Below are 14,352 nucleotides of genomic sequence, written 5' to 3' on the forward strand. Positions count from 1 at the left end.
GAATTTTAGTCGCTTCTCACGTCCGTGAAATTAACTTTTCTCGTCCACTTTTGTTCGCAGTGTTACAGTTCCCCGAGTGGAACACGGCGTCCCCGTCGTCCGAGCCCCCGGTGACCCGCGTCTCCGAGAAGGACAACTCGTGGCTGTACACCCTGGACCCCATCCTGGTCACCATCATCGTCATGAGCTCCCTGGGAGTGTTGCTCGGGGCGGTGTGCGCCGGCCTCCTCCTCTACTGCACCTGCTCCTACAGCGGCCTGTCGTCCCGCTCCTCCACCACGCTGGAGAACTACAACTTCGAGCTGTACGACGGCCTCAAGCACAAGGTCAAGCTGAACCAACAGCGCTGCTGCACCGAGGCGTGAGGAGGTTTTTTTCAAAGGGGAGGAAAACGCAAAAAAAGGAGAACAAGGAAACCTCTCACTATTTTCTTCATTTCCTCCAGTTCACTTTCAGTTTGGTGGTGCAGATCCCCTGGAACGCATGGACAACGAGAAAGCCACTTTTTTTTTTTTTTTAACTGCTCGGAAAAACGTGGCACAGTCCAGTGTTGGTAGTTTTTGTGTGGAAGGAACCAACGAGAGAAAGTCTGGGGTGTTACCTAGACGGATCGTTCCACTGCGGGGACGTTAGGCCTCAAAAAATATCTACACATATCAATTACAGATTCCTGCTCCACCAAAAGAGAACTGTCTTTAAAAGCATCATAGATTTGTAAGAGGTCTAGTTTTGAAGCTGGATACTGTTAAGCTACAGTCAGAACACGTCGTGTTGGAACGGTGGTAGGTTAGGAACGTGCTTAGAAAGCGTCTTTTTTGATCACATGTGAACACAGTGGCCTAGAACTTAGCTCCTTTGTGTGGCCCGTTGGCTTTTTTTTGTTCCGTCGTAGACTGCTACCGATCAGCCTCAGTTATCCTCTTAGTTCCTGACAGTCTGTGGTATTTTTAGTCCCAGACGTCCATCGAGTTTCTGCTCGGTCACTCTCTTTCTGTTTAATGTTTTCCTTCTGGCCTATCGCCAGGCTGCGATGGCAGATAAAAAAAAGAGGTGTATGTGTGTGTAGAGGTGGGGAGGGGGGAAGGAAGAAGGAGGGGGGGGCATTTTAACACATTCTTTTAATGACAGAGAGAGTTATTGTTAGATTTAGTTGTTACTGGTTCCTGTCAGAGAGAAGGTCATGTTTACATTGTGGTTAATGGTGAAAGGTCAAGGAGCTTTCGGTCGGTGCAACCTATGGATTGCTGGTAAGGGCAGGGACTGAAAACCACTGACAAACAAAGAGAGAGTGAGACTGACGGAGCTTTCTCTCTCACAGGGAGGCGACGACGTTCTCCCCTTGTGCTTCTCCATCGACTGACCGTGTGCTTCGGACACACAACAAGCCTTAAAAGCAAAACTGTATCGCGGAAATGTTTGAAAAAAGGAAACGTTGAGGCGACGCAAAGAGAGGATCTCTCTCTTTGTACATGTGGACCTCAAAAGCCATGATTTAAAGGACCTACTCCCTCCCCCAACTCACACACAGATCACACCACCACCACCTCAAAACTACCGGCTAATCGTGGCCTGTTTTTTTGTTTTTTTTTAATTGTTTCATTTTTTTAATGTCGGCTCTTGCACAGCAAGGCGGGACTGAATCAGAAATTGTCTTGCACGCTCTGAATGGACTCATAAGCCATGAGAAAAGGAGAGGGCGAGAGAAGAAGAAGTCTCCCTCCCACGCACATGCACACACACTTCACTTGTATATACAGATGTATATACAGAACACGAACACACACCCTCTCTCGCTCACAAACACACGCAGTGAGAGGACCCAAAAATGAAGGGAACAATAATTGCTGCTGACAAGCTCTATATTTGATGCCATGGATTCACTCGAACATTTCATCCCACCGTCACCATGTACACACACGCACACACACACACACACACACACACACACACACACACGTGCTGTCCCTCTCCTCTGAGGCCCGCTTCTCTGGACCCCACTGACTCTCTTCAAAGTGCCTTAGAGCCTCGGGGGTCCAGTTTGCCTTTGGAGCCGGTATCAGACACAGTAACTTGACACTGACAGTGACAGTAACACAGCGCCCCCTTCTGTCTGGGAGGACCAAACAACGTTAAAAAAAGGACAGGATCCCCCCACACCACCCCCCTTTCGCACTGCTCGGACTGCTGTTGTTGTTGTTTTAAAGGGGTCTTTGTACAGAAATGCTCTTTTTATGATTGTTATTATAATTATTGTTATGATTATTTAATAAAGGATTTATACCATACTGAGGAAAAAGATGGCTCTTAAATTTTTGTTATACTCGCGCGCGACACCCATGGATGTATTAAGAGGACTGGATACAGTGTTGGAGGCGCCTCGGTCTGGGTCTCATTCACATGAACGGAGGAAGGAAAATAACTCAGGATTCAGCTATAAGTGCGTTTTACAACTTTTAGGACCTAATGATTTAAAGGACTATTCAAGCGTTCATACTGGGAAGTTGATTTACCTAAAAAAAAAGTGAGTCTCTTTCCCAATGTAAGTCTATGGGAAAAAGTATTTCTTGGTCCAATGGCATCACGTGACGGACTTTATTCTTTGGGAAGTCTGGTACCTGAAGCCTGATGTGTGTATATATAACTTTTTTTTCCTTGCAGGGGAATTTAAATATTCCATGAAAGCTTTTACAAAATGATCTCTCATACCTCGTGCTGGCTTCACTACGGCGTCCATAAACCCACCTTAATGTGATACATTGTGTAAAAGAGCAGAAATTTATGCGTTTTTCGTGGCATTTTTGACATTCCTGCGATACCCACAAACTCCGTCTGAGACTTTGAGCCAAACTCTCACTTTTAATTGCAAAATGAAAACACACACACACACACACACACACACACACAAACTCATGTTCTCCCTCTCTTTCTCCGTCACATACACATATAATACCATGTTGTCAGCCTGCTACACTTGGCCTCTAATCTCCACATGATGTCCCATTAGTCCGGACCTCTGGTGGCCCTCATTTAGGAGCTCCAACATCAAAGCTTTGAAGTGCCCGGCGTCTCAGTCACACACACACACACACACACACACATGCACACACACTCATACAGTACACATGCAATTACCCTGCTTCTCTTTTATACAGCTTGCTGAGTCTCCCACACAAGGTTCCATTTATCCACATAAGCTTCCCTCACCTAAATGCAAACCCACTTAGCAAATACAGCACCGAGTTTCAGATCCAGAATGTGATACCTCTGACTCTTTGGGGTCTCCCGGACGCCAAGACAGCCAAAGTGGTCCACATTTTTCACGGGCGGGGGGTCTAATGGTGGCTGTTACAATCGTGATTTGGAAGATTAATGAGAAGTTAATGTTGCTTATCTTGTACGCGCTCCTGTAAATATGTATTTCCCTCTCTGAAATAGACGTAACTTTTTAATTACAGCGACGTTTAACACAACTTTGATATGAAATGGAGCCTGTAGCTCAGGTAGCACATTATGAGCCGTACAAAGCAGAAAGACACGTGTTGTCGCTGCACAGCGGCGATGGCAGTGGCTGTTAGCACGCTCCGGTCCGTGACATAGCGGGCCAATTACCGCCTCTGAAAAAAAACACAGACTATCCCCAGTCCGCCGGAGGAGCGCGATGCCATCTGCTCGCAGGTTTGATTGATCCCGGCAGAACAGTCACGACCACATCACACGAATGAACGCCGACAGGAAATTACCAAAGGAGCCAGATTGTCATTGTTCCATACCGCCTCTTGTTTTCACAACCAAATTATTCTTAATTTTTTTTTCCCTGCGAGTGTGTGTGCCACCCAAATGTTGTTTTTCGAGGTTTTTATCAGTCCGTAACGGCACACTGCGGGGGCCCTTTTCCTTTAGCCGTCAGATCAGAGAGTTCTTTTTGCCTCTGAAGCCGAGGCGGCCTTCAAAGAAAAAGCTCTGGCACCCTGTAAGTCGATAGGCCAGATTGAGGAGGGAGCCCATTTGAGGGTCGCGCCACAGGAAGTGACTGCAGCACATAGCTAATTAATCTGGGGATTATGTAATCAAGATGGAAGAGAGGGCAAACGGGCAGTCAGTCATCACAGTTAGGGAGGAAACTTTTCTAACTTAATCACTTAGTATTTCCTTTATATTACTACACTTCTCACTAGCAGCTTGGCTGCGTCAAGGCACATTGGGTTTAAAACCCTTAAAAATATCTCGCAATGCAGAATATTAATAAAAACCAAATTCAAAAATCCTCCATATCCTCCTCCTAAAGCTTCAGTGACAGTCTGAAGAACCACCTGGAGACTAAACCTTCCATCTCTTTCAACAGCATCCAAAATGCTGTCACAAACTGCACACAGACATGCAGAGACGTACATGTTTCATGCACACACACACACACACACCAGCACGCACCCACATCCCAATGGTCTTACTGGGAAGGGGGCCCAGATAATCTTGTCGGGCCTGCCAGCGGTTCAAAGCACCTATATGGGTCAGAGTGGGGAGGGGGTGTGTGTTTGTGGAGGATGGAAAGGGGCTCTGTGGCAACTTGCCCGCCAATGACGACAGACCCAATGACAACAAATGCCAAAGTCTTGTATAAACAACAGGCAGACCATCACTTTGCTTCCTCCGTGACATTATCATCTCGCCGCCGCCAGACGATACTGCCCCCGAAAACAAATACATGGAGGAAATGATTGGGATGAGAAGAGCTCCATTCAAACTAGGCCGCCTTCTTGTCATTGTGAAGCAGCACAGAGGATATTAACTTGATAAAAAGATACTGAGGGTGATTTGCGGCAATTTTTGGGAGCACAACAACACCGATGCTTGGACGCTACTCCCTCTAGACTGGAGCTAATGCCTCATGCTGACTGCCTTCAGCATCGGATTTGATTTCCCAGAAGCGTCTGACATTTTCTCCATCAACAGATCATATGGGGATCTGGAGCATTTTCCTCGTGACTGAACTTTTGTTGTGGACGCACAACGTGACCAGCGTGACCTATGGGGTGGCGCCACCTGTTCGCTCCACTTGAGGCGGGTGTGTTTACAGTCACGCTCGCCCTATTTAGCACAAGAAACTTGTTATCAGGCATTGCGGGAGGCCCACTCGCTATGGGTCCTAACCATCTGTCTGGGGTGGTTGTGGTTGCGTTAGAGTGAAGGTGTTGCAGACATGCTTGAGGGACCAATACAAGAACAGTGTGGAGCATTTAGGGGGATCTATTGGCAGGAAATGGAATATATTATTAATAAGTATGTTTTCTTTAATGTATAATCACCTGAAATTAAGAATCCTTGTGTTTTTGTTACCTTAGAATGAGACGTTTATATCTACATATGAAGCGAGTCCTCTCCACGGAGTCCGCCATGTTTCTTTTTGCTGGTTGCAATCTGCAACCACACCATTAGATGGTGCCAAATCCAACATACCGGCGCTTTAAGTAATTGCTTAATCAAAATCAATGTTGCAGAAAACAGAAATCTTTTTTATTCCATTCTGCTTCCTTGTCAAAATCTGGCTCCTACATTACCCACAATGCAACTTCTGTCGCAGATTCATGTGTGTTTAAAGTGGCTAATGAAATCTCGAGCCTCAAGCAGAGATGGGAAGCGGCTGCAGACGTCTGGTAACAAACCAGTCGCCAGAAAGAATGTTGGCCTTGTACGTTTCTGATATGTTGAATGTCAACATTTCTGAAACAAAAATACATTTCATAAGCAGATTTGTTTCCTTGCGAGTGGGCTGCTGGTAACATTCAGTAGTACTCCCCAACATCCCAACACTTTTATGTGTAAAATTGGTGGAGATCCACTGTAATGTGGGACAGGAAGTCACATCACAATGATTCCTAACGGCCAGTTCACATTCGGTTATAGATTATGGTTATATCTCTTAAACATCCAGTCCACCCATCAGCAATTACGTCTTTAAAATTGTATTTAGGTAGAAAGAGTGATCAGTGTGTTGGTGCTTTAAAGATTAAGGAAAAGTTTTAACACAATTCTAAAAACAGATCAGATAACTTCTTAATCAATATGAACTCTTGAACCTGAGAGGAGAAAAAGATATAATTATATCTGCCAATCACAAGTTGAGTAAAGGAAAGCTGTTAGTGGAGCAATCACACTTGACAGGTTGTCAGGATTCTTCAACAAAACATCTTAAAAAACTTCTGTAATAATCTGTTCGATGCCGGCGCCGTAGACAATTCTTTACTCCGAATCTGTCAAATGATTTCTGCGGAGCCGAGTCGCCATGCCTGTTATTATTTGAACAAGCGTGTCGATAATAGAAACGAAAAACAAAGTTGTATTTCATGAAAAAGCGTTGATCAATTAACAATGACAAAAAAAGAGCATCGCGCTTTCAAGAATGCAGCTGGGGCAGATTTCAGAAAGAAGCAAATAAACAGCTGTGCTCATCATGATTCACTCTCGCTGTCATCGTTAAAGGGGAAGAAAAGGAAATAAGAAATAGAAAAATCATCTGAATGCCTGAGTCGACTGTGTGATGCTGACACCCCGGTTTAGTTTGTGGAGCAATTGAAATGGCCTTTTCTCATAACTTTCTGCTCAAATTAGGGCTCTTTCATTATGTATTCCATCGAGGAGATAATCAAATTCAATTGCACTTTGAGACCCATCTGTTCCAAAATAATTGACGATTCTACCCTTCAAAAAAAAACAACCTCCTGAGTCTCCTCGGCTCTGCACATAAATCTCCTCATCTGAATCAAATTAGCTCCACGAGTAACGTGCGTTTATGAAGCGGTCGCCACATTTCCCCTTTGATGGAGTCGGACACTGCAGAGTGATGTCGGCAGAAATGCAGCAGTAAATGAAACGGTGCAATGTAAAAGCATGGAGCGTTATTTTACCCTTAAAAGGCACTAATAAATGCTTTTAACCCCCGGAGACACACGATCCCGACCGACTTTACTCTCTTTCAGAGGCTGTAGCAGGTTCAGCTTTAGAGCCAGAGTGAAGCTACGGATATGATATGAAACTAGAAAACCTAACCATGTCATACTGGCGATCCTTGACCTCTGACCTCAAGATATGTGAATGTAAATGGGTTCTATGGGTACCCACGAGTCTCCCCTTTACAGACATGCCCACTTTATGATAATCACATGCAGTTTGGGGTTATTTCCGCCTATTCTAAAATGAATATTTCTGCATACTGGGGTCCCTAAACAGTCTTTAATTACATAAATTGAGTATCACTGTAAAGCTGAGACTCTTCTGGATCCAATGAGCCCAACTGTGTTCATGTGTGATGATGTTAGTCCCCATAGGAGACATTTCATTGTAGTGAGACCATTTTTTGAAACTTGACCTCACTGTATAAAATGACCTGTGGTGACCTCTAGGATAATCACAGCCTCATGAAACTTTACAACCACAAACTAGAGATCTAGAGCATTCAGAGGATGGATGGCGTTACTAGGTAGATTGACAATAAGGGGGTTTCTGAGCAGTCTCCAGAACAGAAGTGCTCGCCATCGAATCGCCGAAAAATGCAATTCTTGCAGAAAACCTCCAAATGTGAAAAGTTTTTGAAACCAAATCACAGCATGGCTTTTTCTATGGTGTTCCTCAAGGTCTTGGTGTCTTAATGTGGTATTTTGATAGTTTTTATCAATTCTCAGGTGGTAAAAAATTGCTAAATTTAGCCCCAAATCTCTGTAACATGGTATCAAACCAAAAATTGCTGCAAGAACTTATGAGACATAATAGAGCATGAGAAACAATCTAAACACTTATACCCTGCATCTTAAATTAATCTTCAGGTTCCCAGCTTTCAGATGATGTACACCACTTCTATGTGACATCTACTGCTGACCTGCTATCTCCCCCTAAAGACCCCCTGTACCCGCCTAAAAAAGACAAAAACGGGTCTATTGTGGGTCTAAGTGAAGATGTAATAATACATTTAAATAGTAGACACATTTCTTTATACACAACACTGATTTCCATTGTGGCGTGACAATTGTAGCTGTCTGTCTTGTTTTGTTGTTTCCCTTTCTACTCTGTTTTCATGATTTGATCATAAGCAGTGTATACGCCGCGTGGAGAAGTGTTGTGGCAGAGGCAGATTATGAGGCCTGTGTGGATGCGAAGCCTCAAGAGGAGAGATCTCTGTGTTTGGTTAATGTGGGATGGAGCTCTGTGCTCTGTGTATATCCTCAATCCTCTGAGTGGGTTGCTGTTGATGGTACGGGGTTATATTTTATGCCTTGTAGGAGGCAGAAATAGCGTGTGTGTGTGTGTGTGCGACAGTAATGTGGTGACATCCTTCTCGCTGTGATAGTTCTGTACCATGGCGCTCTGAGTAACTGCACCCAGGAGAAAGTGGATTTACAGCCTCATTCAACTGTGCTGAGCTCCAGTTAAACATCATTCAAACCGCCAACTTAGCAATCCCTCTCTCTTTTTTTCTCTATCTCACCACACACACACATACAAACACCCTTCTTCATAACAGACACTCGCTGAAGGACGAGATTCATGGGGCATTTGCAGTAAGTGTTTTGGAGATTTATCTCGGCGCACTCCTTTCATTTTTCCCCTTCCAGTTCTTGTGTTGCTTTTCAACCCGAACAATTACATCGCAGAGGTGAATCTCACAGTCGCATGAAGCTCGAAGCCGCCGAGCTTTGGCGAGGAAATATTCATAAAAGTGATTCAGAGCGAGAAGGCAGTAGAACGGAGAAAACACACAAACGAAACAATCGTTCTGCATATAAGCAAACAGAGCAGGGAGGAAAGGGGCCGGCTCAATTTGCTTATCAGTCCCTCTCAAGCTACAGTTCGAGGCCCTTGGAGACATAACAGCATCAGGCCACTGGGGCACACAAGCGGGGAGTCGAGTAAACACATCGTAGTAGAATAAGCAAGCTGCACAAAAGGCCTTCCTCCCGTGACCAAGGCCACACACAAAGACACTGCAGTTTCCATATATATACACTAGCAAAGAACAACAATCCAGTGACAAATACCGCTGAAAATATCAAATCAATATCCCGTTTTTGAAACTGTTTGGACTCGGCGTCATCGAGGGATTATTTGTAACAGTAATAACCCTCAGAGGATGGAACCATGGGGAGCGTGCACACCTGGCCTCTCCTCTGAACACACACAGGGAGGGAAAACAAGACTACATGGACGGATGTGTTTTTCTTGCATGCGTGGACCTGCTTGTTTTATGATGTGCACGCTCAGGTTTAGTCCCCATGTGTCCTCCCACCCCGTGCGTTTTTTTTGGTTCACCTTAAGTTGTTATGGAAACAAGAGCGGCTGCAGGATTAGTATGGGATGTTGGGATGGCGGGTCAACTCTCTCTCGGCACCTTGCCAAAAAAGTCCTTCTGTACTCGGGCGCCTCTGTATTGAGTGCCTCCCAGATTTATATAGAAGTGAAAAACACAAAAGGGTTTTGCAGAATTATGCGCATATAAATTTCTGCACTGCTGTTCACCTGTATTTTCCAGCCATTTGTGTCCAAAATGTGATTTTTCAGAGAGAATGTGAGCCTCCCTGCTGCACAGGCGTGTCCCCCCGCTGAGTGTGACACTGTCGAAAATGTTGCCACTCAAAAACAGCTCCCGTAACTCATGAATATGATATTTTTCTGCATTACTGTGTCTCCTTCCTTCCCACCAATCGGCCTGCTGACAACGTCTGTTGTTGTAAAGGTATAGCCTTCGACACAAAAACAACCACTGGCACTGCGACGTGTCCGAGAGCATCGGTTCTTCATCAGCAAGAAGATGCTCCCAGTATTCCCACGACCCCCAGCCAAATAAATAACCCGCCTCCGCTTGACACCAGTGAGTCCTTGTCTCCAGATGCTCTGCCTGCCTTGCATCTACCCAGAAGGCCTCCGCCTCCTCCCCTCCCATAAACACACTACTAAAGCCTTGAGGAGAGCAACGCTACCTGCATACAATCAGCACATACTGTACACACACACGCACAGCCGTGATGGATGGCCTTCCGCTCTCGGTAATGCACAAAAGCATTATCCGTCACCCTCCAGCCCAGAGGAAAGAGATGCTCTTTTAAAATTGACACTCTGCTCCGTGACAGCGTCCCCGGCAAGACGGCCCGGCTGCCGAGCCACTCATGCAGGAAGGTGCCCCCTCCTCCTCCTCCTTCCTAATCTGTCTTGGGGTGGGGGGATCATAGAAGCACTTCCAGTTCATTTAATACTTCTCACTTCATACTCCATTATTCAAAGTTGTTAAATCACAGTAAAGTGTGCATTTGTGCCTCATGGCATGTTGGGAATACTGTAAGTGTTGATGATGTGAATACCCGACCAGCGTTAAATCCTGGACTAGATAAAAGGGCAATCCTGGATAGAGAAATGTGCCAGAGTGCTTTGGATTATTTACATATTTCTTGTTGCTATGTCATACATCATACATATTTGCATTCACTGTTTTTATGCTCAGTTATTTTTGCACATGCTGCATATTTTGCAACGTTACCATGCTTTTATGCATTTCATGCACGTGTGTTTCAGCAAAATATGTTGTGTTATGTCCCGTATAGTGTGTCTGTCTGCTCTCGTTTCCTTGTTTCAAGAAGCCACGATCCAATCAGTGGCACCTGGCAAAGCAATAAAGTGCTCCTCCTCTATCTCCCTCTCAGCCGGCACACTGCAGGAGCACCGTGTCCTCGTGTTTCTACCTTCTGACCCAGGTTTGTTCCATATGAGGCTTGAAAGATGCAGAATTTAAACAGTTTTGCTTATGTGCTACTGGTGTTGTTTAGTGCTACTAACTTAATTTACCTTTCACCATTAACATAACTGATTAAATATGAGACAAAAAATGTATTTGGTTACTTTTCATTTACAAATCATATGTCATCATCCAGACAAGGAAAAGCGACAATAGATAAATCGAGGTATTTCTGCTCTGCAAGGCGTGGATAGCTTGGAGGCAGAGGGTGACGTAGGGGCATCAAATCAGGCTCTTCATCATCAAGAGAAGGAAACCTGATGTTTTTCAAATCTGGGTACTTCTTCTTATAACTCATGTGAAGCACAGCGTCACCATATGGACAACTTGGCGGCAGTGGAACCTCTTGAAGCGACAGGTTGGGACGCTTTGGATTGTCATCCAGACAAGGAAACACAATGTTTTTCAAATCTGGGTACTTCTTCTCATTAGTGTCCGACACATCATCAGCAGGAGGAAGAGGAGGACTTGGAGGCAGTGGAATCTCATGAGGCGACAGGTTGGGACACTTTGGATCATCATCCAGAGGAGGAAACTTGGACATCAAACAGGCCATCTCATCATCCAGAGAAGGAAACCCAATGTCAAATAGGTTCTTCACATGAGTGTCTTCTATGTCCAACACATCCTCGGGAGGAGGAGGGCTTGGAGGCAGTGGAATTTCATGAGGCAACAGGTTGGGATGCTTTGGATCAGTGTCGCCATCCAGAGGCGGAAATCCAGTGTTTTTTAAATCAGGGTACTTCTTCAAATCAGTGTCGAACACATCGTCAGCAGGAGGAGGACTTGGAGATAGTGGAACCTGGTGAGGCAACAGGTTTGGACGCTTTGGATCGTCATCCAGAGGAGGAATCCCAGTGTTTTTCGAATCCGGGTACTTCTTCTCATCAACGTCCAACACATCGTCAGCATGAGGAAGAGGACTTGGAGGCAGTGGAATCTCAGCTAGCCAGCTGAGGGGCATCAAATTAGGCACTTCATCATCCAGAGAAGGAAACCATGTGTCAGAAAAATCTGGGTACTTCGTCTGGTGAAAGTGTCTCACATGACGTGCAGCGTCAGCAGGTGGAGGACTCGGAGGCAGTGGAACATCACAAGCCATTAGAAGCCGGGACATCAGACAGGCCGCTTCATCATCCGAAGAAGGAAACCCAGAGTTTTTCTTCTCATGAGCATCTCCCATGTGAAACACATCCTCAGCAGGAGGAAGAGGAATCTGAGGCAGTGGAACCTCAGGAGGCAACAGGTTGCGACGCTTTGGATCGTCATCCAGAGAACGAAACCCAGTGGTTTTCAAAATATTCTCCAGAGCGTCTCCCATGTGAAACACAGCGTCAGCAGGTGGAGGACTCGGAGGCCGTGGAACCTTCTCAGCAAATAAGTACACGCAGGGGGAGTATTTCATTGCAGGAGGTGGTTTAGTGGCTGCCTCTTGAAAGCTGCACAAAACAGGGCCAACAGTTGATTTTGGCATCATACAATGCAAACAGATAACAAAGGATGCTTTATTAGACAGACTAGTCAATATATTTTAATTTTTATAAGTTATAATGATAGTTTCTTTGATATTTTCATGTTGAAACATTGGTTGCTGCACCTTATTAAAAGCTGTTAGTATATAACCATCCAGTTCTAGATCTTATTTGAAGTTATTTGAAGTGTAATGCAAGACTCACCTGTTAGTTTCATCACAAGGAGCTGCTGCACTACAGTGCATTTTACTGGCGTGATCCATTTTCAGGCATCGGCCAGACCAAAGATCCATGGTGGATTTGGTTTAACAGTCTGTATAATATCACAGAAAAGTAACACAGTTTTAAGCCTACCATTCAAAACTGCAATGTTAACACAACATGTGTTTATATGAAATACCCATGATGCTTATTAGATATCAATAAAGTTGTTTTGGCAATCTTTGAATGAAAGATCCATAAAGCCTTACTTCAGTAACGTTTTCCAATCTCTGTGTCGTCAGCAGTTTCAGTAAACTTCATGAGAGAGTCAATGGAATTCTTGGTTTTGTGTTTTTATTCAAAGTTAAAAAATACAGTAAAATGCAACTTAATGTTCTAAACCGAATAGTTCATCTAAGCTCGTTGTTTAAGAACTGCATTCAGCCTGCTAAACTGATATTTTTACAGATTAGTACATGCCATATTCTAAAATTAGAAAATAATATGCATATTGAGGAGCAAAACCAGAACTATTTCCTGTCTAATATATACATATTTAGGTGGCATACCCAACAAGCATTTTTATTTACCCATATCCTCACTGAGGAGGATGAGGCTGCAGTTTAGTGGTCGTGTTAAAGCCACTGCAGCCCGCTGTAGGGGTTGAGGATTTGGCAGGAGTTGCATCAAAGTACCTGAAGGTCAAACGCATCAACCTCACGACATTTGCAGCAGGCCATTGGAGGGCGTGAGGAGCTGGATTGCCTCATCAAAGACTCCATCACTGGTGGTGGTGGTGTCAACCTCCACATCCACAAATCTGTGACTGTAGGAACACGGGCAACAGGAGACTGTTTAACCTCAAATGGCTCAATGTCTGTAGATTAGTGCTTATTCTTCAGTGGATTTAATAATAATAATACTTTTATATTAAAAGTGTCATTGTACGGTAAAGTATTGTGCAGTAGCACACGTCTGAGGGCGTAAAATACCCACTTTTATTCTGCTTATCAGCATATCCCTCCTCTCACGGAGCCACGTGTTGTGCTGCTATGATGTGAGGCTGCCCCTAGTGGTCAAAGCACAATATTTGAAAAATGATTTTGGAGAGGTTTGCCATGAAAATGCTTAAAGTAACTAGAGGTTGCAGCTCAAAAGGGCAAATCCACATACTGTGCAAGGTGTTTCCATGTGTGTGTGTGGCGTACAGGAGAGAGGTGCTGCTAGTTTTCCAGTCCATTGTGCCTGAAGTGTGTAGATAGGTTAGTTTGGGGCTCTGCGTTTTCTCTAACAATACCTCTCTGCCTCAGCCTATCTGCCTCTGTATCTGTGACAGATTCGCCCACACACTGACGCACTGGGGCGTCAATCTGGTTCCTCTAGCCTGCGTTATCTTGTACACACACACACACTTCTCTCCTCTCTGTCTTTCTTCCACCACTTCTCTCTCATCGTCTGGCGTCCAAGCCCCTCTACGTAGAGGACCACTGTGGCGAGGGGCGCAGTTCGGCAGCAGTGGAGGTAGCCCCTTTTGTGTTTATCAAGAGCAGTCTGACAGGAGATCTTATCCTCCTGTATGTGCTGCTCAGCAGGAGAAGGTGGCTGAACTACTCTCAGTGGGCTGCCGGGGTCGGACAGTTCGAGCTCAAACTCAGAGATACAATGTCAGGCTCAGTAGGCCAAGTGTAAAAAGCTCTTTTAAGCTGGAGGTCATCGACCCTCATGTGCTGAGAAGCTGGTCACCCGTTTAAAGGCTTTGGTTTGTAAAGTATCAAAAAATAGGAGCATCCCATTCTTAGAAAATCTGTCGAGTGTGCCTCAACTCAGCACGACGACTGAAGGTGGTCCATTCACTCAAGTACCTCACAATCACCCGATATGACTGTTATCAGGCCATTAAATAGG

General features: G+C 44.9%; 2 protein-coding genes across 2 annotated transcripts in view; one reads left to right on the forward strand and one right to left on the reverse strand.

Moving 5' to 3' along the window:
• The window catches only part of nrp2a (neuropilin 2a), a 56,128-nt gene extending 53,845 nt beyond the window's left edge, over positions 1 to 2,283 (forward strand). Inside the window, exon 18 of the mRNA XM_074626540.1 lies at positions 61 to 2,283. Within this exon, the coding sequence (XP_074482641.1) occupies positions 61 to 365 (305 nt within the window). The 3' untranslated portion in view covers positions 366 to 2,283. The remainder of the gene's footprint in view (positions 1 to 60) is intronic.
• An 8,582-nt stretch (positions 2,284 to 10,865) lies between these two features.
• Positions 10,866 to 12,785, reverse strand: LOC141763110 (uncharacterized). The gene is made up of 3 exons (XM_074627427.1): positions 12,717 to 12,785; positions 12,451 to 12,559; positions 10,866 to 12,213 (listed from the first exon to the last, which is right to left on the reverse strand). The coding sequence occupies exons 2-3, from the start codon at positions 12,537 to 12,539 to the stop codon at positions 10,893 to 10,895; spliced, it is 1,410 nt and encodes a 469-aa protein (XP_074483528.1). The 5' UTR covers positions 12,540 to 12,559; positions 12,717 to 12,785; the 3' UTR covers positions 10,866 to 10,892.
• Positions 12,786 to 14,352: the final 1,567 nt, after the last annotated feature.

This window comes from Sebastes fasciatus, chromosome 24, assembly GCF_043250625.1.
Source record: "Sebastes fasciatus isolate fSebFas1 chromosome 24, fSebFas1.pri, whole genome shotgun sequence".
Taxonomy (NCBI): domain Eukaryota; kingdom Metazoa; phylum Chordata; class Actinopteri; order Perciformes; family Sebastidae; genus Sebastes; species Sebastes fasciatus.